The sequence below is a fragment of the Elephantulus edwardii genome, unplaced genomic scaffold (assembly GCF_000299155.1).
Source record: "Elephantulus edwardii isolate Elephantulus edwardi_28Jun2011 unplaced genomic scaffold, EleEdw1.0 scaffold00077, whole genome shotgun sequence".
In the NCBI taxonomy this organism is placed as follows: domain Eukaryota; kingdom Metazoa; phylum Chordata; class Mammalia; order Macroscelidea; family Macroscelididae; genus Elephantulus; species Elephantulus edwardii.
This window is the reverse complement of record NW_006399827.1, coordinates 526,305-552,467: the sequence shown is the minus strand read 5'-3', so window position 1 is coordinate 552,467 and position 26,163 is coordinate 526,305. Positions and strand designations below refer to the sequence as shown.

General features: G+C 45.6%; 2 protein-coding genes across 2 annotated transcripts; both read left to right on the top strand.

Annotated features, from left to right (window-relative positions):
- The first annotated feature begins 4,382 nt into the window (after window positions 1-4,382).
- Window positions 4,383-5,318, top strand: LOC102859173 (olfactory receptor 4D2-like). The gene has a single exon (XM_006889451.1). It carries the CDS (start codon window positions 4,383-4,385, stop codon window positions 5,316-5,318), a length of 936 nt encoding a protein of 311 aa, XP_006889513.1.
- Window positions 5,319-17,255: 11,937 nt separating this feature from the next.
- Window positions 17,256-25,307, top strand: EPX (eosinophil peroxidase). Its single transcript, XM_006889246.1, has 12 exons — window positions 17,256-17,345; window positions 17,444-17,537; window positions 17,761-17,936; window positions 18,142-18,259; window positions 18,381-18,510; window positions 19,523-19,729; window positions 20,804-21,122; window positions 21,477-21,637; window positions 21,981-22,224; window positions 22,600-22,770; window positions 24,074-24,311; window positions 25,094-25,307. Exons 1-12 carry the CDS (start codon window positions 17,270-17,272, stop codon window positions 25,293-25,295), a joined length of 2,136 nt encoding a protein of 711 aa, XP_006889308.1. The 5' UTR covers window positions 17,256-17,269; the 3' UTR covers window positions 25,296-25,307.
- Window positions 25,308-26,163: the final 856 nt, after the last annotated feature.

Genomic DNA, 26,163 nt, shown 5'->3' with positions numbered 1-26,163 from the left:
GAGAGAGCACCATACTGCTTTCCACAGGGGTTGCACCATTTTACACTCCCACCAACAGTGAATCAGGGTTCCAGTTTCTCCACAGCCTCGCCAGCATTTGTTGCTTGCTGTTCTGTTAAATTTTGCTATTTTGACTGGGGTGAAATGATATCTCATAGTTGTTTTAATCAATTCTCTCTCTATCCTCCTTAGTCATTGTCCAACTCTCTGATGCATAACAAGTGATAACAAAGACCATGGCCTGTATCAGATGCACCTTAGTCTCCAGAGAGACAACATTGCTCTTCAGTACTTTGGAGAGGTCCCTAAGAGCAGACTTTCCCATGGAAATGTTGTTGTTGTTAAGTGCCGTCGAGTTGCTTGCAACTCACAGCAACCCTATGTACAACAGCCCTAAACCCTGCTCTGTCCTGTGCCAATTGCACTGCCTCTGACACACCCATTCCGATTACCCCCGTCACTGAATCAATTCACCTCATAGAAGGTCTTAGCATAATTTTAATTGTGTGTTATATTAATGATACAATTTTATAATTTCCACATTCTGTTGAATCATCTTTCAATGGAATGGGCACAAATATGGATACCTTCCAGTCAGGGGGCCAGGTAATTAATTCTCTTCCAGGTTTCTTGGTGTAGATAAGTAAGCACCTCCAGTACTACCACTGTTTGTGGAAACATTTCCATTAGCATTCTGTCAATTCCTGGAGTCTTTTTTTTTTTTGGTACAATACCTTCAGTGCAGATTGGACTTCTTCCTTCAAAGTTCTTGATCATATGCTCCCTCCTGGGATGCTTGATTGACTGCTTCTTTTTGATACAGTGACTATGTATTCCTTCTATCTTTAGGTCAAGTTTTTCGTACACAGCAACAACTAATTCCAAATACAGTTTTAAAAATGAAAAAGTGAATGTTCCCCCACTCATCTGGAGGTGGTTTAATGGCACACACAAGAAATACTACTGGCAACAGACTGCTTCCTCATGTTTTCCTGCCTGATTACCCTACCCCCCGCTCTGCCCCATTCATAGCATCAACCCTCCCTCTGGGAGCTAAAAGTACAATTGGCCAGATCACAAGTTGTTTACATTTTTTTAACTGTTTTGTTAGGAAGAAGGTGCATGGACATGAGAGTATGATAAAAATGGGGTTTTTTCCCCCATAGAATTCTGAAGCTGCAAAAAAGTATTCCATTTTAATGTGAAAATAAGGTTTTTTGTTTTACAGAATACCTAAGATATTTAGCAAGGATCCTTCTATTGTGACTCTTCATGTGCCATTCAATAATTTACCTGTAGAATCCTTCACTACTGCAACCCAACACTTGCATTTTTCTTCTGCATTCCCCCTCCAAGGCTGATAAACACCAGTTATGTTCTTCCCTTTTGGTTTTCTAACCACATGTTATTCCAAGCACAACCTGTTTTTCTGAGAAAATAAGAACACTCAGTCAGTGGTTCTCAGATACGGTCCCAAAAAAAGCAGCATCACATGCCACCTTGTTAGGAAGGAAAATTCTCAGACTACACCCAAAGTTGGCTGAATCAGAAGCTCTGCATTGGGTTTCTGAATTTCAGCAAACCCTTCTGGTGATACTATTGCACCTATAATGTGCAAAATAGTCTGCAAAAAGACTCCTTTCAGAACATTCAGAGAATTTGTTCTCTTGCTATTTCTGATCTTGTTTGGGACTTCTACATCCCATAAATGTATACCATTATAATGTCCTTGATGCTTTTGACTCACAAGGTGAATGTCTCAAATAATAAACATTTTTGAGAGTCTTAGAAACTTTTTAACAACTCCCACTGCTCCCTTGTCTCAGTGGAAAATTTCCCAGGTCTGCTTCCTGAGCCCAGTCCAATAATGTCTCCCCAAGGACATTCCCTCTTTCCCAGGGCCTTGCCCAAGAGTAGTGTATGTGAGGTATGAGCAGAGGTCAGAAACTGTTAAGCTACATGGAGAAGACCCCGAGGATGAGGTAAGAAGTCTCATTTCACATTCTAGGTTGAAGAAGAGCGAGAGATCGAAGGTCCATTGTAAGTAGGCTCCTGAAAACACCTGCTGGACTGTGGGAGGAATAAACATGTACCGTTGGCTCGATGGTTGGAAACCTAAAGTGTGAGAAATGCATTGGGAAGTAGCGCAGGGAAATGTGCTGGTGAGAAAAACTGCCTTAGGTCCTCTGGAAACCAGTATTTTTAGCAACCAAGGGTAAGATGATCTTTATGATTTGGAGACCAAGAGAGTAAGAAAATGACTCAAAAACCTTCCATAAAACAATCTAAATACTCACCAACATATTGATGGATAAATAACATGTAGCATGTGTACGTAATTAAATATTACTCAGTCGCGAAGAGAAATGAAGTTCCTGATACATGCCGCAACATGGATGAGCCTTAAAACAATGTGCTGAGTGAGGTAAGTCAAATATAAAAAGGACAATGATTACTACCTAACTTGGGAAGGACTGGAGAGCATTAGGCTGAGCGAACTAACACAGTCCCATATGGACAAATACTGCGTAAGACCGTTATTGTAGAATGAGTATGAGGATCCAAGGGGGGGAGGAGGGAACAGAGGGGTTAGGATGGGCAGGCGAGAACGGTTAATCATTGAGTCGCACAATTTGATGGGGGTAGGGGTAGGGGTGAAGGAAATGGGAAAGATCTGGTGTGAAAATCAATGTATACAAACTTTATAAATAAACCAGTATGAAAGAAAATGTAAAAAAAAATCAAACAAAAAAGAACAATCATAAATGTTGCATGATTTCATTTAAACTATCTGGAATAGGGAAAGGTACAGAGATCAAAGTTTTTAGTAATTACCAGGGCCAGTAGAAAGGGATAAAAAGGGAATTATTGTTAGGAAGCTGTGAGTTTCTGTTTCTGTTCATGGAAAATGTGACAACAAATATTTGTGATTGTCGCACAAGGTGGTTAATGTAATTGATGTCTCTAAATGGTCCATGTGAAAAGATTTAATTGGCAAATGTGTGCTAAATGTATTTTTACAACAACAAAAAAATTTTCAATTAATGACTGGAGACCCTAAGCCTCTGTAAACTTTCATTAACATTAATAAAATAAAATAAAAATTCTCTACATACTGAAGTTCTTATAACATTACTTAATTAAGATATGAACTTGACCAATATTTACTGAGGGCATGCAACATCAAAGTTGTTCTATGTTCTGAGATTGCTCAAGTTAAAATGTAGTTAATGCAAGGGAGAAATAGAAACAAATGAACGATGGGGTGTTTGTTGCTGTTAGGTGTCACCGTCAGTTTCACTTGTAGAGACCTATGGGGCACAGTAACTTCCTCCCTAGGGTCTCCTGGACTGTAATCTTTATAGGAGCAGACTGTCAAGTCCTTTCTTCTGGAGTGGCTGGAGGGTTTGAATCTCTGACCTTTAGATTAATAGCTAAATGCTTAACATTGTGTCATCAGGGCTCCTTTTCTTTTCTGGGTTTTTTTAAAATTAAAAAAATTTCTCAGGATTCCTTTTGAATGATGATAGAATGTGATAACTCTTGTAACAGCAGCATTTATAATGCGTTATCAGAACTGTGAGAAAAAGGGAAATTCTTTCTGCACGGAAGAGACTGTAAAAAGAGTAAAACAGAGTGACATTTATATATAGGCCTTTTCTTGATGAAGAGCGTAGTGAAATCCTATTGCAGAAAATAGTAATGAAAGCAAATTGTACATAGCAAGGTTGAAAGACTGTAATTCATTAAGCAGCCAGTCTAGAAAGGTATACAGAGATGCTGACTAGAAAGGTAGACAGAGACCACATTTTACAGCATTGTATTTCACATCCAGGGGAAGTTGCATGCACATATTTAAGTATTTTTTCTTTTTTGTCTAATTGGATTCACAAGTGTGCCTTCCAAGCAACAATTATGAGCAGTCATTGGAAGACTGTAAGTAGAAGAGGAACTTGATTAGATCCGAGTTTGGAAAGGTCTCATTGGTAGCATGCTAGAATATGAATGATAGTGGAAACAATATTAGAATGAGATGATCTCTTATAGATAATAGAATCACTAGTTCAGGTTCAAGAGGTTGGGGACTTGAGAGATAGCACACAGACAGTGGCAACGTAATCTCTTTTGTTACCCTCGACCTTCTTTTCCAGCTTCTGAATGGTTTTAAAATGGCTCAGGAATATATATCCCAGCAATCACCATAAGAACTCTCCAAAGACAGGACCACTAATCAGTACCGGCATTATGGCCTGCCCATGAGGATGCTCGTCATATGAACCTGGATAAACCAGTTTGGAGCTTCTGAGCACTATAAAGGCAAGTAGTGACTTTATGAATGTATGTCTGTGGAATGTTTTCCTTAGGCGTATGGAGAAAATATTATGGATCCTGGTAATCTCACATGGATATCAGAATTTGTCTTCCTGGGTCTCTCACAGACTCGAGAAGTTCAGTACTTTCTGTTTCTGGTGTTCTTGTTGGTCTATACCACAACTGTAGTGGGAAACCTCCTCATTGTTGTTACCGTAACCTCTGACTCCCGGCTCCATACACCCATGTACTTTCTGCTCAGAAATCTGGCTGTCTTAGACCTCAGTTTCTCTTCAGTCACTGCCCCGAAGATGCTGGTCGACCTCCTTTCTGAGACCAAGACCATCTCCTACCAGGGCTGCATGGCCCAGATCTTCTTCTTCCACTTTCTGGGAGGTGCCATGGTCTTCTTCCTGTCAGTCATGGCCTATGACCGCCTTGTTGCCATCTCCCGGCCCCTCCACTATGTCACCATCATGAACACGCAACTCTGTGTAGGGTTAGTGGTGGCTGCCTGGGTGGGAGGCTTCCTCCATTCCATTGTCCAACTGAGTCTGATGCTCCCACTTCCCTACTGTGGCCCCAATGTGCTGGATAACTTCTACTGTGATGTTCCTCAAGTACTGAGACTAGCCTGCACTGACACTTCCTTCTTGGAGTTCCTCATGATCTCCAACAGTGGGATGCTAGATGCCATCTGGTTCTTTCTCCTTCTGATGTCCTATTCAATCATTCTGCTGATGCTGAGGTCCCACCCGGGAGAGGCCAGGAGGAAAGCAGCCTCCACCTGCACCACACATATCATTGTGGTGTCCATGATCTTCATTCCAAGTATTTACCTCTATGCCCGTCCCTACACCCCATTCTCCATGGACAAGGCTGTGTCCATCAGCCACACCGTCATGACTCCCATGCTCAACCCCATGATCTACACCCTGAGGAACCAGGAGATGCAGCAAGCAGTGAAGAGACTGGGGATGCGCTGGTTGGTTTGTAAAAAGGGCTGACAGTGTAGAAGTCACTTCTCTTTGCCTTTATTTTCCTATTTGCAAAGTGAAAAACAATTATATCTTCTCTTTTCATGACCTGTTGATGTCAGGGTGGTAGGAGAAGCAAATGAATTTTTAATTAAACAGCTTAGGTTTATTAGAGAAAAGAAAAAGCAAGAAAATGATCTTTTTTATTGACAATGGATGATTCTAATACTTCCATGGAAATAAATGTTTACATGGCCCCTGGAAATCATATCCACTTTCCCCTTTTTTGGAGAAAGTTTCTTTTTACCATGAAGAGCGTTTTGTTTTCTTATTTTGACTTTTCTTTTGTTTCAAAGCTGGAGTGTTGAAAAGAACACAGGACTTAGTCTTAATCTGTAAACTAATGACTTTGGGTGAGTCACCTAACCCCTCCCTGTCTCATGGCTTCTTCTTTACCAAACTGGTTTAAAATAAAAAACTACTCAAAATGCCTCCAGTTTTATTACAATATTCAAATAAAAAATATGGGAGAAAGTACTTTGTCAACCATTGAACTTAACATAGGGTTTATTGTTATTAGATTGGATGTTTGTTCTTTCATCTATCATCTTTTTGTCCTCTTGTCAAAATGCTCTGTTCAATAGCATTTTGGCAAGAGGACAAAAAGACCTATGTGAAGTGAAGTAAGCACAGAAAGAGTGAAGGCTGAAGTCCAGCAGCAGGGCTATGCAACATTCTAAGGGGGGAGATGAGCAATAAACAATGGGTGTCCACAGGGTTTTGTGGGTTGTTTTTTTACTATTATTTCACAAACCACCTCCATTTAAGACTAACATTTCTTGCAAGCAAAAGTCATCAAATTCATTCACTCATTAATTCTTTCCTCATTCAGTTGGGACCAAGACAGGACTTAAGTGCCCTGTCAAATATGAAAACTCTGTTTCTCTATATTACCATCCCTTTCTCCTTGCATTAATTTCTGCAAATTCAGACTATATGTCTATCTAAGTCTATATTTTATTTGTTTGTTTTAAAACCACCGATGTGCCTTGCTTTCTCTGTCTGGATCTCTCTGCCACACATCCATTATATCTTCTATCCACGATCAAATTGGGGATTTGAGTTGAGGCTGTTGAAGAGAAGGAGGAGATTACATTAAGAGTTTCAGGAATGTGAGATACAAACAAGCTTAAACAAAAAGAGGAAGCTTGGTTTAAGGATGTAAAGATCACACAGAAGCGAAATGTAGTCAAGTGTTGAGGGAATAAGGCGCTGTCAGGCCTGACACACCTAGTCTTTCTTTGTTCTCTTTCTTCATTCCTCATGCCCTATACACTCTCCTTGAACATTCTGTAGATATGTTTTAGTTATTTAGTGCTGCTAATACAGAAAAATCACAGTGAGTGGTTTTAACAAACAGAAGTTCCCTCAGAGTTTAGAAGGCTAGAAGTCAGAATGCAGGGTGCCAGCTCAAGGTGAAAGCCTGCTCTGTCTTAGCTTTGGGAGAAAATCCCTGTCTCTTCACCATCTGCTGTTTCTTGTTCTTGAGAGGTTTCCTTTGTCTTGGAATCAATCTTCCTCTGGGTTTAGGAAGTTCTCAGTGTGGGGATCTCAGATGCAAAGAACACTCTCTGTCCTCAGCTCTTCTTTCTTGGTAGTAGTGAGGTCTCTCTCCTTTTTCATTTCCTTCTCTTTTTCTCTTTTGTTGGATTTAAGTAAGTGTGGGCCTTGAAACACATGCTTTTGTAATGATATAACTCAAGATTCACCCCCATACTGATTCTGCTTCATGTTAGGTAATAAAATGGAGAATAACCAAACAATAATAAGAATCATGGACTAGTCAAGTTTTAGCAAGATGCAATTCAATCTATAGCGTTCCACCCTTCAGCTCTGCCTTCAAATGCATGTCCTTGCCACATGTAAAACATATTCACTCCTTTATATCATCTCGAAAGTTTTAACTCCAAGTCCAAAGTATCATCTTCTGAATCTAAACCAAATATAGGTGAATCTTCCATGCTGCAATGAAATTCGTATTCATCTGTTAAACTGTGTAATATAGACGAAAATATATCTGCTTCCAGAATATAACTGAGGAAAAGGCACAAGGTAAACATTTCCATTACATATGGGAACGGGTACCAAGCAGAAAAAAAAAAAAGAAGAAACCAAACAAACCATAGCAGAACAATTTATATTCACTCCCAAGTCTTGAAAATAATCCCATGTTGAGAACATTTTGAAAATGGCTCTGTCCTTCAGCTTCTGGGTGGTAGCCATATTTATATTCTCTGGATTCTGGCTAGAGGTCCTTGGCCCTGGACTTCATTCTACCTTCTGGGCCCACTGAGACAACCACTTTGCTCCCTTGGGTTTGAGTAGCTCCACTGTCATAGTCCATCTGAGGAAGAACTCCAGCCCCTCCGCTCTGAAAGGTCCTGTTTTTCTGTGCTTGGGGTTGGCAGTGCTGCTTCCTTAACTTTCAGCTTTGCATGGTGGCTCCATGTCCCGTGCACACCTTAAAGGCAGCCCTATGCTTCAGAATCGAGTATGCAAAGATCTCACTCTCAGAAATCCAGGAGGTGTGGCCAACCCCACCCTTTAAGTCCCCAGAAGCCACAGCCCTATGCTTGGAGCTCTCAGTAGCTCCTTCCAACAGTTCTGCCGATTTCTCTTTTCTGTTCTTGTAGAACAACAGTAAACCTGTTTCTTGTTTTTTAGAATTATTTCTTCATTAGTCTTCCAAAATAAACAAAAACCAAAAATGAAGAGAAAGAGACTTTCTACAGGCAGGAAACAGAATTTCTTGCATATGGCATCCTCTCTTTTTATTCTTTCTCTTCTCCTATCTGTCTAAGATAATGGGTTTTCTGCGATGGTACTTGGTTAAACTGACTCAATCTCATTAACAAAATCTTCTATATTAATTTTTCTTGATAAAACTTCTAGGACTCATGTCCTTAGTTTGTACAACAGAATATTCCAAATTTTTATGTTTTCATTATGTATACAGTTCATGTTTTCTGTTTTTCACTGTGATTTGAGTGAAAGTTAACAAAGCAAACTACTTTTAATTCAATTGTTCATACACATTTTGTTCAATAGAAAATTTATTTGCCACCCACAATATGAGTGCACACTTCCCTTGTAATTCCTATTTCCATTAATCCTTCTACATCTCTGTGTCTTCCTTTCTTTAGTGATATTGTACTAATCATTCCTTTATTGGATTTTTGCCTATTACGTCCCACATCTTAATACGTGCCTATTATCTTTTTACTAATTTCTATCCCCACTCCTTCCCTTCCCATTTTAGGTAACCATCCAAGAATAATTCTGTATGTAAATACTTCATTAGCTTGTAATAGTAGTGATTTTAGATAACATTTGTGTTTTTTGTGACTGACTTATTTCACTTAGCATAATGTCTTCTGGATGCATCTGTGTTATGCAGCATTTAGTGAACATTCTTTTTTTTTTAAATTGCTCTTATTTTCTGCTTCCATAGTACTCCATGGTGTGAATGTACTATAGTTTCTTTCTCTAATCATTTGTTGATGAACAGTGGGATGTTCTATCACTTTGTTATTTGTACAGTTCATTTTCAAGTTCATATATTTCCTCCAGTGTTTTTCTAAGCAGCTAGGAGAAATCACGTATCCCTTTTAAGATCTAGTTTAAAATATTTTTTCAAATTTTTGCTTAAAATTATTTTTAAAAATTTTTATTATTTGAGTAAGGGTTTACAGGAGAAATTTATTTTCTATCCAATCCTTTGTACATTTTGTTTTATGACATTAATTACAATCTTCCTGTTGTAATAGCACTCCTTTGGCCTCCTTCCTATGATTTTTATTTCTCTCCATCTTTCTATCCTTCCCCTCCCTGAGCTTTCTTCCTGAGACCAATACTACACTTTTGATCTTTCATGGTTGACTGTACTAAGAAATTAGTACTTTCCTTGTGTTTAATGGAAGGTAGAGCTTGTAAGTGATGAAACTGGATTTTTGGTTGATAAAACGTGTAAGCCTGGGGTACAATTATAGGTCTCCCTTTCCAGAACAAACAAAAATGAAGGAAATAAAAGGTGTGTAGAAATTATTTGTCCAAAGAACTAAGGGACCATTCAAACCTTCACCTCCATTTTTGGTTGACTGATGCTGGCATTGACCATTGACCCTTGACACCAGTGCTGCTAAGGGGCTAGAACCACGGAGATCACACCCTCCCCACTGCCACACCACCAGAGAGATGCTAAGACAGGGGCAGGGGTGGGCAGAGGCTGGAGCTTGAGAATAAAGCCTGTCCCATTTTTGTGATAATTGTTTTACATATCTGAACCTTCTAGATTGTCACACCCCAGGCAAAGTTACTATTTGTCTCACCCTTTCATTCTGTAGAGAGTCCAAATCTTTACAGCCTTCAGGCAGTCATTCTTTGTAAATGTCATGAGATGCTAGGATACAAAAATGAATCCTATAGGCATTTTCCCCTCCACTCCCCCAAGATTGTGCTGGATTTTTCTTTAAAGTATGTGGGCCAGGTGGGGGCTGAGGCTTGGTATAGCCTCCAACTATGTCATTTGCCAGCCTTGTTCCTTTTTGTGCTCCTCCTTTACCGATCCTTTGCTCCACAGAGCTCCGGGGTGGCTAGGGCAGCCTTCCCCACCCACTGGCACAGCCTCACCCAGGACTCACAGCACAACTGGAGCAGCTTGGCCTGCCTGGTGCCCCACCTCTGGTATCCAGCAGGGGCACCAGGCCTGAGATATCCTTTCAGGCTGGTGGAGAGTCCTCTTTTCCTTCAGGCCACTTCTATATCCTCGAAACCTGGGGAGAAAGAACCAGTTTGTCACATCAGACTTGGGTTCAGATGTTCACTTGATCCTTCCTGGCTCTGAGTCCAGGACATGTCATCATTTTCTCTGGACTCAGAGGTAAAGCCGAGCACCTCCCTGGTAGGGTGGCTGGGATGATGTGGGGCGAGGTTACTGAAGTACGGAGCATGGTGTCAGCACATGCTAGGCTCAATCACCTGAGTCAGCCATAGACTCTCTCCCTCAGAGCTGCAATTACCTCTCAAGCTTGAAGAGCTCAGTGTAAACAATCATCTGGAGGCTGTATGGCCCCCTGAGCCCTCTCACTTCTTGTTGTTGACTCCAAGCAGGGTTCGCTCTATCTGCAGGTCCAGCCTTGGCCCTGGGGTGCCCAGTCTGATGGAAGACACCATCACTAGCTCTTACACACGGCCAAGGAGGAAGGGAACAGAGGGAAGAATGTTTGTCTTCAACTGATTCCCCCAACCTTGGATCTCACATGCACCTCTGACTGCTCCCCAGAGACCCCTCTTTCCTCCTGAACATTCCTGTTCTTAGTTGAATTTATGAGTAGTCATAAGAAGTCAAGTTCAAGGCCACATAGTCAGTCAGGCATGGTACTCAGCTCCCATACCAGTTCTTCAAGGTCCCAGACTGAACTTTTTCAACAGCCTCACTAAATACAGATCCTTCAGAGCTGGTCCCTCAGTTGTGGGACACACACACACACACACACACTCCTGACCTTGACTCTAGACTCTAGCAAAGTAGCAGTCACTGCAGTTTTTAAACCAAACTGCTTCTCCTCCAGACTTTAGCGTCCTTGTTGTGAAAACAGGGTCAGGAACCCCAATCCCAGGCAACTTTGGAGAAGGAGAAGGCCTCCCAGAACCTAAGCCCTGATCTACCCCAGTTGTTTTAATGGGGGCCGTTGGAACTGAGCAGATAAAAAGATCCAATCAGGCCTCCGTGGTAGGTAAACGGTTCTTGTGAAAGTAGTTGCAGAAGCTTGAGGTTTTGAGAAGGCCAAAGGCAGCTTGGAGGGAAAGCTTTGGGGTGTTGTAGCTAAGCGATGCTAGTGAGAAAAGTCTCCTTTGTGGTCCAGAGTCTAGGCCTCAGCCTGGCACAATTGAGCCTACGACACATCCTGGCCCAGAGAGAACAAGGTCCTTGACAAAAGGCCCCACGTCCTGACAGATGGAAACCCATTCTTTTATCCTGAGGAACATACCAGACCAAGCCACAGAGTGAATCCATTCTAACAAATACTTAGTAAGTCTCTGAAGGTACAGGACTAGTAGCGTCAGCTACTGTGAGTGACACGCAGTCATGGCATGGGACCTTGCACATCCAGGCCTGCCATGGAAGGCCACAGTTGGATGGACAGGAACCTGGGCTAGAAAGTCTGAGAAGCCTCTCCCTCTGTTACTGTGGTTCACTGTTTCCACGGTCTGGTACTGGCAACTAGCAAAACCACACCAAACTGAGCAGGAGACTCAGAGAACCAGATCTGAACTATCTCACCTTTGAGAACCTTCCACTTGCCCAGCCCTGAGTGGTCTGCAAAGCTCTTGAACCCCTTCTTCTGCCTGTCCCTCTGCTGTCCATTGCTGCCCTTGTGGAGAATCCCAGATGCTCAACAAAGGAGGCAACAGCACAGCAGAACAACATGTTGTTTTCAACAAACATTGCTGAATACCTGCTGCATACCAGGCAGTGTGGTAGCTGCCTGTTGCATATCAGGCGTGTGATAGCCTCCTACATCCATTCTTCTGATAGCTCTGTTAGGAGGGGTAGTAATGACCTTTGTTTGCCAGCAAGGAGATGGGCTCTATGAGGTCGAGGAGGCTGTCCAATAGATGACTGTGTTGGAATTGGGATCCAAGAGAACTTTATTCTACGCCCCAGTTCTCGGGGCCTTCTGTACTGTCCACAAGTTTCTGGGTGATAAGTGCTATGGCTGGTGCACCTAGTCCAGCTTGTGGAATGGGTCAGAGATGACTGTCCAGGGGGAGCAAGGAGGGGAGGGGCGTTGCTGTCCACAGAATCAGCAGAGGCCTGGAAGCAGACAGAGGGGATGTTTGTACATAAAAGTTGGGGCTGCTGGAGCACAGGAGTAGAGTAGGGTTTTGCAGGAAGAAGAATATAGGCTCTTGAGGCAGCCAGAGGCCAGTGTACCAGGACAGCCAGATGCAGACCCTGATTCTACACTCACACCCTCACCCCAGTTAACTGTCCCCATCTCCAGCCAGTGTTCTGAGGACCTGCCCTCCAGAATTTAGATGTGTAGGATCAGGATGGCCAGCCTCGTTCCAGGGCCTCTTGGTGGTTTGCTCCTATCTATCTGCCTCTCATCACCATCAAGTGATCAGTGGTGCAAAATCCTTGAGAGGTCAGCCACAGGGGGAGGGCTGAGTCTAGAACCCAGGTTTGTCACAGGCATTTGACAATAAGCCACAGCTGTAGCAAAACCCTTGCACAACTCACACTTGCTGAAATGTTAGGGTCATCTGAAAGGAGAGTCCTCCTAGAAAGGAGAGTACCCCAGTTTACACCCCCCAGGTTCCAAACGCTGGTTTCCTGGGGGTGGAGGCTGGATAAAGCACATTTGCGAAGCACTCTCCATAAACCCACTGCCGTTGACTTGATTCTGATTTAGAACTGCCTCCTAGGACTGAACAGAATAGTCTCATAGGACTGTGACCTCGTGGAGCTAAGCTTTCAACCCGAAGGCTACCCAGCTGCTCCACTGGAGAAAGACGGGTGGTCTTGTCCTGTGTGACTTCCTGCCTCTGAAAACCCAGCGTATCGTCAGCCATGAGTCAGTTCCAACTCGACCGTACACAACAACAACAACAACGACAATCTTAGTGGAAGAAGCCTGCCGTATCTTCCACAGAGAGCCTGGTGGATTTGAACCGCTGACTATTAGCAAAGCAGTGCTTAACTGCTGCATCATCAAAGCCCCTTTCTTTTTATTTTGTCTATAAAATTTTCATGTATTGTGACAACGAAACAAAACATGACCCAGGGAGACAAAGTGAGCAGGTGCTGTTGGAAAAATGGAACCTAGAGACTTGATACAGGTTTGCCTAAATCTTCAGTTAAAAAACCCAACACAACAAGACAAACCTGAGGTATCTGTAAAATGCAACAAAATGAGTCATAATAGCTTTACTATTCTTTTTAAATAACAGTATGTCATTTTTAAAAATTTTTACTGATTTAGTAGAATTAGCAGCAAATAAATGGCATTTTTATATAGGTAAAAATGTGTTGTTGTTTTAATTTTATATTGGTTTGCTTACAAAGTTCATATACATTGCTCTCAATGAAAGCCCCTTTCTTTTTTAATTGAATTAAGTATTTTTATTAATTTATACAATGAAAATAACTTTAAAAAAATACAAATTACTCCTTTATACATGGACCTCATCTGATCAGGTACATAGGAGAAAGCCCCTTTCTTTAAGATTAAAGATACAAATTAAACTCATTCCTGTTGAGTTGATCCCAACTTATTAGACCTAGAGTAGAGCTGCCCCATAGGACTTCCAAGGCTGTAATCTTTATGGAAGGAGGTTCAGGTGGTCTAGTGTTAGAAGTTGTGCTACCAACACAAGGGCAGGAGGTTCGAATCCCTCCTTGGGAGTAAGATGAGCAATCTCCTCCTGTGCAATACACAACCTGTGAAAACCCAGTGGAGGGTCAGCTATGAGCTGGTTGATGACACATAACAAGAAGAAGCAATAATCTTGATGGAAATAGACTTCCACATTTTTCTCTTACAGAGCAAGGGGCTGGTTTGAACTGCTCACCTTCTCATTAGTAATTGATCACTTAACTGTTGCACCACCAGGGTTAGAATTTTCAAAAGCCCATTTCTTGTGCTCACTTCGGCAGCACATATACTAAAATTGGAACGATACAGAGAAAATTAGCATGGTCCCTGGGCAAGGATGACACGCAAATTCGTGAAGCGTTCCATATTTAAAAAAAAAAAAAAAAGAAGAAGCTCGTTTCTTTATAGGGATCAGGGTCTCCTTCTCATGGATTTGGAAACTGAGATCCAGGAGTCTTGTGATTTACCCAAAGTCACACAGCATACAGGGATAAGGCACCCAGTGAGCTTTCACAATGACTTCACTCGAGAGCCGTGTCCCAGGGAGCCTAAGAGGCGCAGGAGAGGGACCTGTGCTGAAGATAAGAAGATAAAATCAGGAGGGCCCAGCCTTCAACTGGAGCTTGTAACAGGCGTTGCTGAGGTGGCTATTTCGAGAGCAACTGTTAAGGCTAGTAACAGTGTGGGAGGAGATGTGCAGAGCCTTGAGGTTTAGGTAGGAGGTGGAGGTGGGGTGGGGGTGGGTGCAGAGCTATACCCAGGGGCCTGGGGATTAGCCCTGCTAGGATCTGGGGAATGAAAATAGTCTGCACTCGGGAAGGAGTGGAGGCTTCCACCTGCAAAAGGAATGAACACTGGCAGGCTGCAGGGCTCTGGGATCTTGAACTGAGTCTTGTGAGTTAAGCACATGCTGTCCCAGTGGATGGGCCTGGGGACCGTGGGGCATCAGCCATTCTCCATCGGTTTCACCCAGTCGAAGAAACAGCAGGAAAAGAGGCCAGGAGGTGCGAGAGAGCATGGATGCTTGTGGGAAGTCTGGCTGGGGTGTGCCCTATGCTTGTTGTTACTGTTGTTATGTGCCATCGAGTCGTTTGTGACTCATAGCAACCCTATGTACAACAGCCCTAAACCCTGCTCTATCCTTTGCCAATCGCACTGCCTCTGACACACCCATCCCGATTATCCCAGTCACTGAATCAATCCACCTCATAGAGGGTCTTCCCCTCCTGTGCTGGCCCTCCACCCTCCCAAGCATGATGACCCTCTCCAAGGACCTGTCCCTCCTTACAACATGTCCAAAGTATGTCAGACGAAGCCCCAGAATCCTTGCCTCCAAGGAGTAGCCTGGTTTAACCCTCTCTAGGATGAATCTGTTTGTTTTCCTAGCAGTCCATGGTACATTCAATACTCTTCTCCAGCACCACAGCTCAAAGGCATCAATTCTCCTTCTATCCTCCCTACTCATTGTCCAACTCTCTGATGCATAACTTAGGATGTGGAAATGGAGGTTCACCAACTCGCACAGCCAGTGCAGAGCCGGTGCAAGCCCAGGGAGGCCTGACCCCATCATCTCTCAGGAGAACACTAGGCAAGTGCAGTAGGAACTCGGAGTTTAAGCCTACCCCCCACTCCAAGGGAAGTCCCTCAATGAGATGGACTGAGACAGTGACTGCAGGAACGAGCTCAAGTGTGTCAGAGACGATGAGGACGGCACAGGGCAGGACAGGGTTCAGATCTGTTGTTCACAAGGTTGCGACAAGTTGTCTTTGACTCGACAACTCCTAACAACCACCACCACTCTGAGTAAACCTATCCGGACAGTTATCGAAGAATGAGCTGAGGAAGCACCATGTCTAAGGCCAGACTCTGCTTTCCTGGAGGTCTGCTGTGGGGAAGAGCCAGTCTGTGGGTCACTTTCCCGATGATAGGATCATTGTAACCCCAAGCGACCCCAAGAGAGGATCTTCTGGTTTCACTGCCAGGTCCTGCCTTGGCCATCACCCCACCCTCCCCTGAAGGCCTCAGAGTTGGTGGATTGAAGAGTGAGGACGAAGTATCCAGTGTGTCATCCATCTACTCAACACACATTTCTTGAGCATCTCCTGGGTGCCAGGCCTTGGGCTGGGCAGGGTGATACAACAGTCAGACAGACATGGTCCATGCCCTGTTGGAGGGAAGGAGGAGCCTTTCTCTGGCCCAATCCCTATTTTAGAAATGGGGAAACTGAGTCCCAGAGAGAAGTAACTTGTTCAAAGCCACATAGCTAGTTAATGGCAGGTCAGGCCTTGTCCTCTCTGCAGCTACACTGCTCTTTGATTAACCAGCAAATATCCATTCCAGGGAGCCAGACACTGCTCTGGGCCCTGGGAGAAAGATGGCAGTGGCTTGTCAGCAAAGATCCCCACCCTGAGGGAGTTAATGGAAAAAGACCTCAGAAACACTAAGTGGAGTAAACAAGTAAATTTGTTACCAGGGAGCAAAGGGAGGCAGAGAGAAGAGTGAAGATTAATCAATATATGTTGTTGTTGTTGTTGTTGTTTGATGCCGTCGAGTCGTAGACAACTCATAGCGACCCTATGAACGAATGGCCTGAGCACTGTTTGTACATAGAGTTTCCAGAGGCAAGCCATTTTGGAAGTGGATGCCACTCCTGCTTCCAGGCTTGATTTAGTCGGGAAGCTCCAGCCAATAACTGTCCACCATGGGTACCCATTACCAAGATTGGCACATCACTGTCACAGGCTTCAGCATCACAGCAACCACGAGTTACCTCTGTACAGCAACACACAGACCAGCGCTATACCACCTAGAAGAATGTTTGACAGGAAGACAATTTGAATCTGGCCAAGGGCCACAGAGGAAAATCACCCACCTTCGGCTTGGTAGCATAGCTTTCTTTCCACTAGGCCAACGTAGCTCTCTCTTGGTCATCATCATTATATGATCAATATTTATTAAAATTGGTGAGGGGAAAGGCAATACAGAACAAGTAGATGAGCAAATATGGTGGATATTGTAATTAATGTTATAAAATACGTACAAATAATTTCTTGAAAACAATATAATTTTGACTCAAAGTCACAGTAATTTAAAAAACCAAAACACTTTTACACCTGTTTTCTTATTTGATCTCTGAAGAGGGTCAGTCACCCATTTCATGATGAGGAAACTGAGGCTGAGGGTCCCTCACAGCCAATGACCACTTTCCAATGGCCTCTTCCTGTCAACTTCTTGGGCTTGTCACAAAGGATAGGATAGGAAGTAGCAGGGGGGAGAAGGAGAAGAACACCCACATGCCGACAAGGGATGGGGCAGGAGGGGTACTCCCCTGAGGACCAAAGGGAAGTACCAAAGCTCCACCTTAAGAGGCAGGACCTCAGAGGCTCCCTTCACCCCCACCTTCAGGATGAGGCATAAAAGTGCCTTACCAGGCTGCTTCCAGACAAGAGCAGGAGGAGTCAGCTTGGGGACCTCTGGGACAGAAGGGAGCTGGGACCCCAGCACACACAGAAAGCCGTGACTGGGAGTCTCCTTGCAGAGATGAAACTGCTCCTGGCCCTGGCAGGGGCTCTGGCCACGCTTGCCCTCCCCGAGCCCTGTGAGGGCACTGCCGCAGGTAATAATAGCCCCTTGGACAGCCCAGAAGGAGGTGGGCCTGAGGTGGCAGATGGATGGGCAGGTGCTTGGGTGCTGAGTCTCCAGGTATCTGAACAGCAATCCCCAGGGCAGTGGAAACATCCGTCATTCAGGACTGCATCACAGAGGCCAAGCTGATGGTGGACACAGCCTACAATCGGACACAAAGGAGGTAGGCTGGGCCCAGTGGCTGTACCTACAAGAGGGGTTGGGCTCGAGGCAAGGCCATCTCACCATGTCCTTTCCTCCGGGCATGAACAAAGACAAGGCACTGACACTGTTGAGAAGCATCTCCCTGTGTTTCCACGGTCCTATCTGTCCATCCAGGGCGGGGGCTGCCTCTGCTGTGTTGGTCTGCATCCTTCCTGAGCCTTCATCCTTCCTTTTCTGGGCAGCATCAAGCAGCGCCTTCACAGTGGCTCAGCCAGCCCCATGGACTTCTTGTCCTACTTCAAACAGCCAGGAGCAACCACCAAGATGATAGTTCGTGCTGCTGACTACATGCATGTGGCCTTGGGGCTGCTGGAGAAGAAGTTCCAGCCCCAGGGGTCCAGGATCTTCAATGTAACTGGTATGATGCTACTTGCCAAGCCCCAGTGCCTCCTTCAAGTGTGGGAGTGGAAAGAAGTCAGGAGGAGGCAACTGGCAGCGTCCTAGGGTGCAGGGAGGATAGATGGTGAAGGGATGGAGCTTTGGAAAAGTCAGCTCTAGGAAGAAGCACAGCTCCTGGGACTCTGAGCTTAGAACTCCACCAGATATGTCTTCTCTACTCCCAGAGGTGCTGACGGAATCCCAGATCCAGCTGCTGTCCCAGGCCAGCGGCTGTGCTGTCCAAGACAATGTTGAGAAGTGCAGCAACAAGTACCGTACCATCACTGGGATATGCAACAACAAGTGGGTGATGCCAGGGGCCCGACCTGCGCCACCTCCTCCCTCACCCTGCCCCCTCCTTCATGCCATGCTGTGTTGAGCTTAAGTCCCGAGCCCTGTCGACTCAGCCCATTCTCTGCTGCAGGAAGAGACCTTGGCTGGGGGCTTCCAACCGGGCCCTGGCCCGCTGGCTACCAGCCCAATACGAGGACGGCGTGTCGCTCCCCTTCGGGTGGACCCCTGGCAAGAGGCGCAATGGCTTCCTCCTCCCTATGGTGAGTCAGGGTTGGGGTCCAAAGGATGCTCGGTCACTTCTAAACCTGGTCCAGATTAGCTGGGCAACTCATACAGTTTTCTGATCTGTAAAATTCCCGCAAAACAGTACCTACCTCACAGAACTGGAGTAAATATTAAAGCACTTGGTATAAACAGCTATACAGGACATAATCTATTTATTCATGCCACCCATTATATAATGGGCGCTCTGGCGTCCTAGTGGTAAGAAGCTGTAATGCAATCCCAAAGGCACATGGCTAGAATCCCCCAGTTGCTCTGTCAAAGAAAGATGGGCAATCTCCTCCCATGCGATTAACTGCCTTTGAAAACCCTCTGGAGGGTCAGTTATGGGTTGGTTCCAATTTGTTGGTCCACAACAATTAGATAATTACTGTTATTTTTTGAGACAATTCTGGTCAAAGCATCTTATAAAGAGCTATCTATCTCATTGAGCTATTTCTATTGTTATAGTTAACATCTATCAAGGCACAGGGGAAGGCAGGATTTCAACATGTTGTTCATGGGATCGCTATGAATAGTCAACTCGATGGCACATAATAAGAAGTTACTGATAGGTTCATGTAGCCATCATCTATCAATTTACATTTATGTAGATTGATTTTTTTCCCCATTGATTCATCTAGCTCTTCATTCAATTTTCTATTTACCATCCATCACCCATTAATCATCATTCCCTGTAACTCTCAATGCATTCTATCATAGAATCTATTAATGTGGCAGTTTGGTCTGTTTCTCTCTCTAACATAGCTGGTGGGGTCTAGGCCAGCCAACTGGATCTTTTGTTTTCTCTTTATTCTTATAATCTTCAGAACATAGGTCAGAGATCATTCCTTTAAGAATGACAGCCAGCACAAGAGAAGGCTGGTTTACTTCTTCAGAGGCAAAGGAAGGAGAGGGCAGGAGAGGGGAGACTGCTCTCTCCAGCAGGGGGTGCTGCTTCCCCATGATCTGAGGTGCCCTTGATGTCAGCTAACCTTATCTCTCCACCAGGTCCGGGCTGTCTCCAACCAGATTGTGCGTTTCCCCAATGAGAGGTTGGCCTCAGACCGGGGTCGGGCCCTCATGTTCATGCAGTGGGGCCAGTTCATCGACCATGACCTGGACTTCTCCCCAGAGTCCCCAGCCAGAGTGGCCTTTTCTGGGGGCATCAACTGTGAAACATCCTGTGCTCAGCTGCCCCCCTGCTTTCCCATCAAGGTATCCCCAGCCAGCCTCCAAGGCCCCTGGTGTGGCCTCCACCCCAGTCAGAGGGTTGGGGGGTTGGGGATCCCACAGATGGTGGTACCATCCTTCACAACCCTTTGTATCTAAAGACTTTTGTTGCCAAGAGATTCCTTGTGCTGTGCACTTGGGGGTTCAGAGCAGTCTACCAAGTTGTTCGGTGCAGATTCACGGAGGAAGCCCAAGTCAGGCCTTCAGGTCAGCTTTCAGCTGGAGATGTTTGGGCAGCTGATTCTGGAGACCATCAGTGCTTGATCTCTTCTTTCCTGGGGTGGTTCAAGGCTCTGTAGTTCTCATCAGCCCCTGGAATGGGGGTGAACAAAAAGGCCTCTATTCTTTACGGTGGGATGCAGGGGGAATGTGAGCATGAGGAAAGAAAAGATAAAACACAGTGAGCTGAGTCTGCTGGGGATACAGGACAGACACATAGAAACACACACACATACACGCAAGAGATCTTCAAGTAGCATTCTTGAGGGATGCTAAATGAAGATCGCCTTATGGAAACTTTATCCATATCTCAAACTCTGCTTAGGGACACCTGTTCTGAGAAGCCTTCCCAGATCTTCCTCATAAACTATAATAGAATGGTTGGTATTTATCTCAAGCACAGCAAAGATCATTTCCATTTAGAGTCACATAACTCTGTGTGTGTCTGTTTTCACTGACCTGCCAGCCTCCTGCAACCTGCACTAGTTTGGGTAAATTTCAGTGTTCATGTACCCAGCATAGGAAAGAGCTTACGACATGTCTGTTGAAAGAGCACAAGTTGAAACATCAGGAGAGTAAAGTTCTAATCCCACCACTCCCACTAACTAGTACCCATTTTTCCCTTCTCAGAGCCTCAGTTTCCCCATCTCTAAAACGAGGACCTAGGTAATCTCAATGGCCTTATCTATTTCTAACCTTCAAGACTCTGTTACAAATGCTTAGGACACCCAGGGTGAAGCCCAGGAAGGCTTCCTGAAGGAAGAGTTCTGAGCAAACTGTTGAGGCAAGTGGGGGATGACCAGAAGAGGGCCTGCTGTTGAGGGATCTTTTCCACTGCAGATCCCACCCAATGACCCTCGCATCAGGAATCAGAGAGACTGCATCCCCTTCTTCCGCTCAGCACCTGCTTGCCCCCAGAACAAGGACAAAGTCCGCAACCAGATCAATGCGCTCACGTCCTTTGTGGACGCCAGCATGGTGTATGGCAGTGAGGTCACCCTCTCCCTGCGGCTCCGCAACCGCACCAACTACCTGGGCCTGTTGGCCGTCAACGAACAGTTCCAGGACAATGGCCGGGCCCTGCTGCCCTTCGACAACATGCGGGACGACCCCTGCCTCCTCACCAACCGCTCGGCGCGCATCCCTTGCTTCCTAGCAGGTCAGACTTGGGACAGGCCAGTCCCTGGTTCTGGGTGTGGGCAGTCAGGATTGGTGTGGCGAGGGCTCCTTGTTTATGATTGTAGTATTAGGCGGCCACAGGCACGCTGTTGTTGCCATCAAGTCAGGTCCTGACCCAGTGGATGGCGAGTAGAACTGCTCCACAGGGGGTCCCAGGCTGCCACCTTCTAGAAGCAGGTGCCAGGTTTGCCTTAGGAGGCACCTCTGAGAAGGCGAAAGTCACCAGGCTTTTGACTGTCAGTCTGAGGCTTACCCTTGGTTCCTCCAGGGCTCTGTGGCTGAAAGAGATTTCCCTGGGAAGGGCTGTAGTAATTTTGAACTTGGGGTTTTCAAGGTGATTCTCGATCCAGTGAAACCCCCAAACTAGCCGCCATGCACACCCTCTTCATGCGAGAGCACAACCGACTAGCCACGGAGCTGAAACGGATGAACCCCCGGTGGAGTGGAGACAAACTGTACAATGAGGCCCGGAAGATTGTGGGGGCCATGGTCCAGGTAGGGTCTGGGCAGTCTTAGGGAGTGACTCCCACTTTCCTTAATGTGTCTTTGCAGAAGTACCAGCAGCGTGGAGCTGGTGGGTTACCTGGGATTTGAGCATACCCCTAATTCTGCCATTAGTTCAGAACCTGAAAAAGTGGTGGGACCATGTCCACATAGTCTAGCCTCTCTGAGCTTCAGAATCCCCATCAGCCAATGGGAAATGAACACTGCTGCATTTGACACCATCATAATAAAAATTAATGCCCAGACAGCCCTTTGAAAACTCAAAGATTTGTCTAAACTAGTGAATCGGGTAGGTGGCCACCAAGCTAGTGTTTGTTTGGTGTCTTTTTTTTAGATTATCACCTACCGAGACTTTTTACCCTTGGTTCTGGGCAAGGCCCGCGCGCGGAGGACACTGGGGCCCTACCGGGGGTATTGCTCCAACGTGGACCCCCGTGTGGCCAATGTCTTCACCCTGGCCTTCCGCTTTGGCCACACCATGCTGCAGCCCTTCCTGTTCCGCTTGGACAGCCGGTACCAGGTCTCCCGCATCCCGCTTAGCTCTGCCTTCTTTGCCAGCTGGCGAGTTGTGCACGAAGGTAACTAGGTTTTCTAGAGACAGATAAGGGTCGGGTAGGAATAGGGTTGGGGTGATCCCAGCTTTATATGAGGAACAGTGAAAGTGAGGCAGGTGACACCAAGACCCTCAGCGATGGCTTGCTCACCTCTTAGGATTGAGAGGACTTGAAAGGCACCAAAGGCAGGTTGTAGGCATGGAAGGAGCCTTCCTTCTCCTCCTCCTGTAAGAAGTGAGGATCATGACCTTTCCCTGTCAGCTCCAGCTCTAGGCTTGTTTGCTGACAAACACAGAATATAAGCACTTGACTTTGTCCAGCTTTGAGAAGAACGTGGCTGTCATCATGGAAGCCCATGCTGTTGATCTAAATCTGTGCTACTCACACTTCTGCCACCAGGTGGCATCGACCCCCTCCTCCGAGGCCTCATGGCCACCCCTGCCAAGCTGAACCGCCAAGATTCCATGATGGTGGATGAACTCCGCGACAGGCTGTTTCGGCAAGTGAGAAGGATCGGGCTGGACCTGGCAGCTCTTAACATGCAGCGGAGCCGGGATCATGGCCTCCCAGGTGAGGAGACCTGTGCTTCCAGGCTTTGTTCAGCTGGGGCTGCCAGGCGGGTGTCTCCCTTCTGACTGGGACAGTGTAGGATGTGCTGCAGTTAGACAATGTTGATGTAGTAGTCTGCCTTTTTGCTGTCTCCTCATGTCCCCCATCAGAGACTAGGAGGTGGGCACTGGAGCTGACAAAAGGCAGTGAGGACTTTTCCTCACTTTTTGTGAGGAAAAAAGTATTTTAAAGACTGTGAAGAGATGTTCTACTTCTTACCGTAGAGCCAGTACCACGGAGGCAGGCCAGCACTCCAGGCCTTCAGAAACTGGCTCCTTGCTCTAAGTGGGGGGGGAAAATGAAGCCTTAGAGGCAAGGAACTGGTAGAACAAAATGAAGACTGTGTGGTGAAGGCACAAAAAAGTATCCAGAAAAGAATGATGTTTTTCAAAAGGGAAAAACCCAAACCCACCTTTTTGTGATTTGAGTGAAAGTTTAGGGAGCGCGTTGGTTTTTCCATTTAAACAGACACATTTCGTTTTATGACATTAATTACCATTCTCACATAGCAGCACTAGCCCGGCTTTTCCCCTGATTCCCATTTCCATTCATTTTCCTGACCTCTTCATGTCTTCTGAGCTTTATCCCTGGGCAATTTTTTTTTTAATATTTGAGTGGAAGTTTATAAAGAAAATGAATTTTTCATTCAACCATTCACACACATTTTGCTTATAATATTAACTTCAAATTAATATTCAATACTGTAAGATGGAGTTCTGGAGGCCTAGTGGCAAGGAACTGTGCTGCAATCCTGAAGGCATGAGGTTCGAGGCTGCTCTATGCAAGAATGGACAATCTCCTCCCATGCGATTAACTGTCTCTGAAAACCCCTTGGAGGGTCAGCTCTGGGTCGGTTTTGACTACAATTGTGATTTCCACTAATCCTCCTAAGCCCTTCTGTATCTTCTTTTTCTTTTGTGTTATTTTATGATCTTGAGATTCTTTTATGCTCTAGATACTTATTTGCGCCAATTCAGCACATATGAGCCCAAGAGTAATATTGTCAGCTTTGTGGCTATGACTTTGGGGATCACAGAAGCTTTTCACACTAGGACACACTCTTCTTTAACGCAAAGAATGTAGTTAGCGTTTTCTTCTTTGGAAAGTTAAGGGCTCCTTTTGACACCAGGGGTCATCTTGTTCTGTCCCAGTTTCGACCAACCACCAAGCTTTCTCTCAAAAGAACTTAAGGAGAAGTTCTTAGAAGCTCAGTGGAGGTTGGCAGGATGAGACTGAAATTGTTTCTCCCACCATTCCCTTTTAGGGTACAATGCTTGGAGACGCTTCTGTGGCCTCTCCCAGCCTCGGAATTTAGAACAACTTAGCCGGGTGCTGAAGAACCGGAATTTGGCACAGAAGTTCCTGAACTTGTATGGGACACCTGAAAACATTGACATTTGGGTTGGGGCCATTGCAGAGCCTCTCCTGCCCGGGGCTCGAGTGGGGCCTCTTCTGGCCTGTCTTTTTGAGAACCAGTTTAGAAGAGCCCGAGATGGAGACAGGTAAGTGGTGCCAGAGCGGTGTGGCAGAAAGCACTAGAATTTCAACATAGACAGTGGGAGGAAAGTCTTCATTTTGGCATTCTTTCAAGTCTGTAGAATCTAGAGGAGGAGGCTCCTGAAAATTTTGGTCAAACCAAACACTGAGGAGATGAAATTGTCAGTGTAGCCTTCCAGGCTAGCCGATTCCAGAAAGCATGGTCTGAATAGACAAAATCTAGTGTCCATTCAAATAAGCTTGTGGTTTAAGACCTAATTCCTTATTTTTTGGCACTAGTACAAGCAAGGGAGCTTTGGTGGCCTGATGGGAAGGAGCGGTAGTTCCAACCCAAAGACACATGTTTCGAATCCATCAGCTGTTCAGGCAGGTGAAAGGTGGGCAGTCTCTTCCTGGGCGATTCGCTGCCTCTGAAAACCCACTGGAGGGTCAGCTGTGAGTTGATTCCAACTCTATGGCACATAAAACAGCAAATGTTAGTGAGGATGGTACAGGACCAGGCAGTGTTTTTTCTATTGTACAGAACTACTAGGAATTAGAATAGACCTGATGGCATCTATCGACCACTTACATTCAAATCCAACTCGGGCCACTTTAACACTGTTACATACTGAGAAATTTGCTTCATCCCGGAACTCATTTTTTCATTTAGAAAATGAAAATAATGATTACTTTGCTAGAATTTTGTAAGAATTGAATGAAATATAAAGTAGCTGGTATACACAAGTGCCCATTATATGTCAATCCCTCTCCACCTTTACCCACATCTCTTTGAATGTCTTGATAGATTCTGGTGGCAAAAATGGGGTGTTTTTACCAAGAGACAGCGCAGAGCCCTGAGTCAGATCTCCTTGTCGCGGATTATTTGTGACAATACTGGCATCACCACTGTTTCGAGGCACATCTTCCGAGCCAACATCTACCCCCGGGGCTTTGTCAGTTGCAGCCGCATCCCCAGGCTGAACCTGTCAGCCTGGAGAGGGAGATGAGCCCTTGGCAGGTAAGGGGAGCCCCTTGCATCCTTCCCTGGGCGGGGTGTCCTCTTGGGCTTCTATGTAGAGACAACAGGACTCATCACTAGGGACAAGATATTCTTTTTAGGGTCTTCCTCGTGTGCTGGCTCCTGGGCTCAGAGCTCATTCCAGGTCCTAGAATTTAGGGGAGAGACTAGGAAGTGTCCAGCAAGCTTAGCTTGGTTACCTCCGCAGTAAAGTAGCTCCATTTCTGGACTCCAAGTGGGTTCCTCACTTACCCAGTCTGCTTTCTCTCCACAGGAGTTCATCTATCCCAAGCCTCCCACCCCTAGACGTGAGTCTGGGGTCAGTCACACAGCTACCTTCTCCCCCTGGAGCAACCATATCCTGCTGATACTTTTGCTGGCGACAGAGTCAAGCTCTCTGACTGGTAGTGATAGCTTGAGCTCCTGGCAGCAGTGGACCCACCTACTGTGGGAGGTGCCGGGTTATGAAGCTGTTCCAAGTGCTAGGACTTGTGATCCACGCAATGAAGAGTCAGACTGTGGTTCACACCCATGTTCTTCTACTGCCCAGCTGTGACCCAGCAACTGCAGGACCATGCTGGCCCGGCCTACAGCCACCCTACAGTCCTCCTCTTGAGCCTATAGTTTGGTCCACTTCTCCCAATAAAGCACTGCTGAGAGTAAGGGCTGCCCTGTTTCTGTGGGGCCGGGGAGGGCTGGCTCACCTGCGCTTTGCTCCAGATGTTTAAGAGGAGCGCTGCTGAGATACAAGCTGCCATTCACCCCTAAGCCTGTCCTATCAGGGGGACCAAGACAACAGAAAGAAACGCTGGAATAGGGTAAAGCTGAGAAGGGAGATGACAGGGACAGTGGGACCC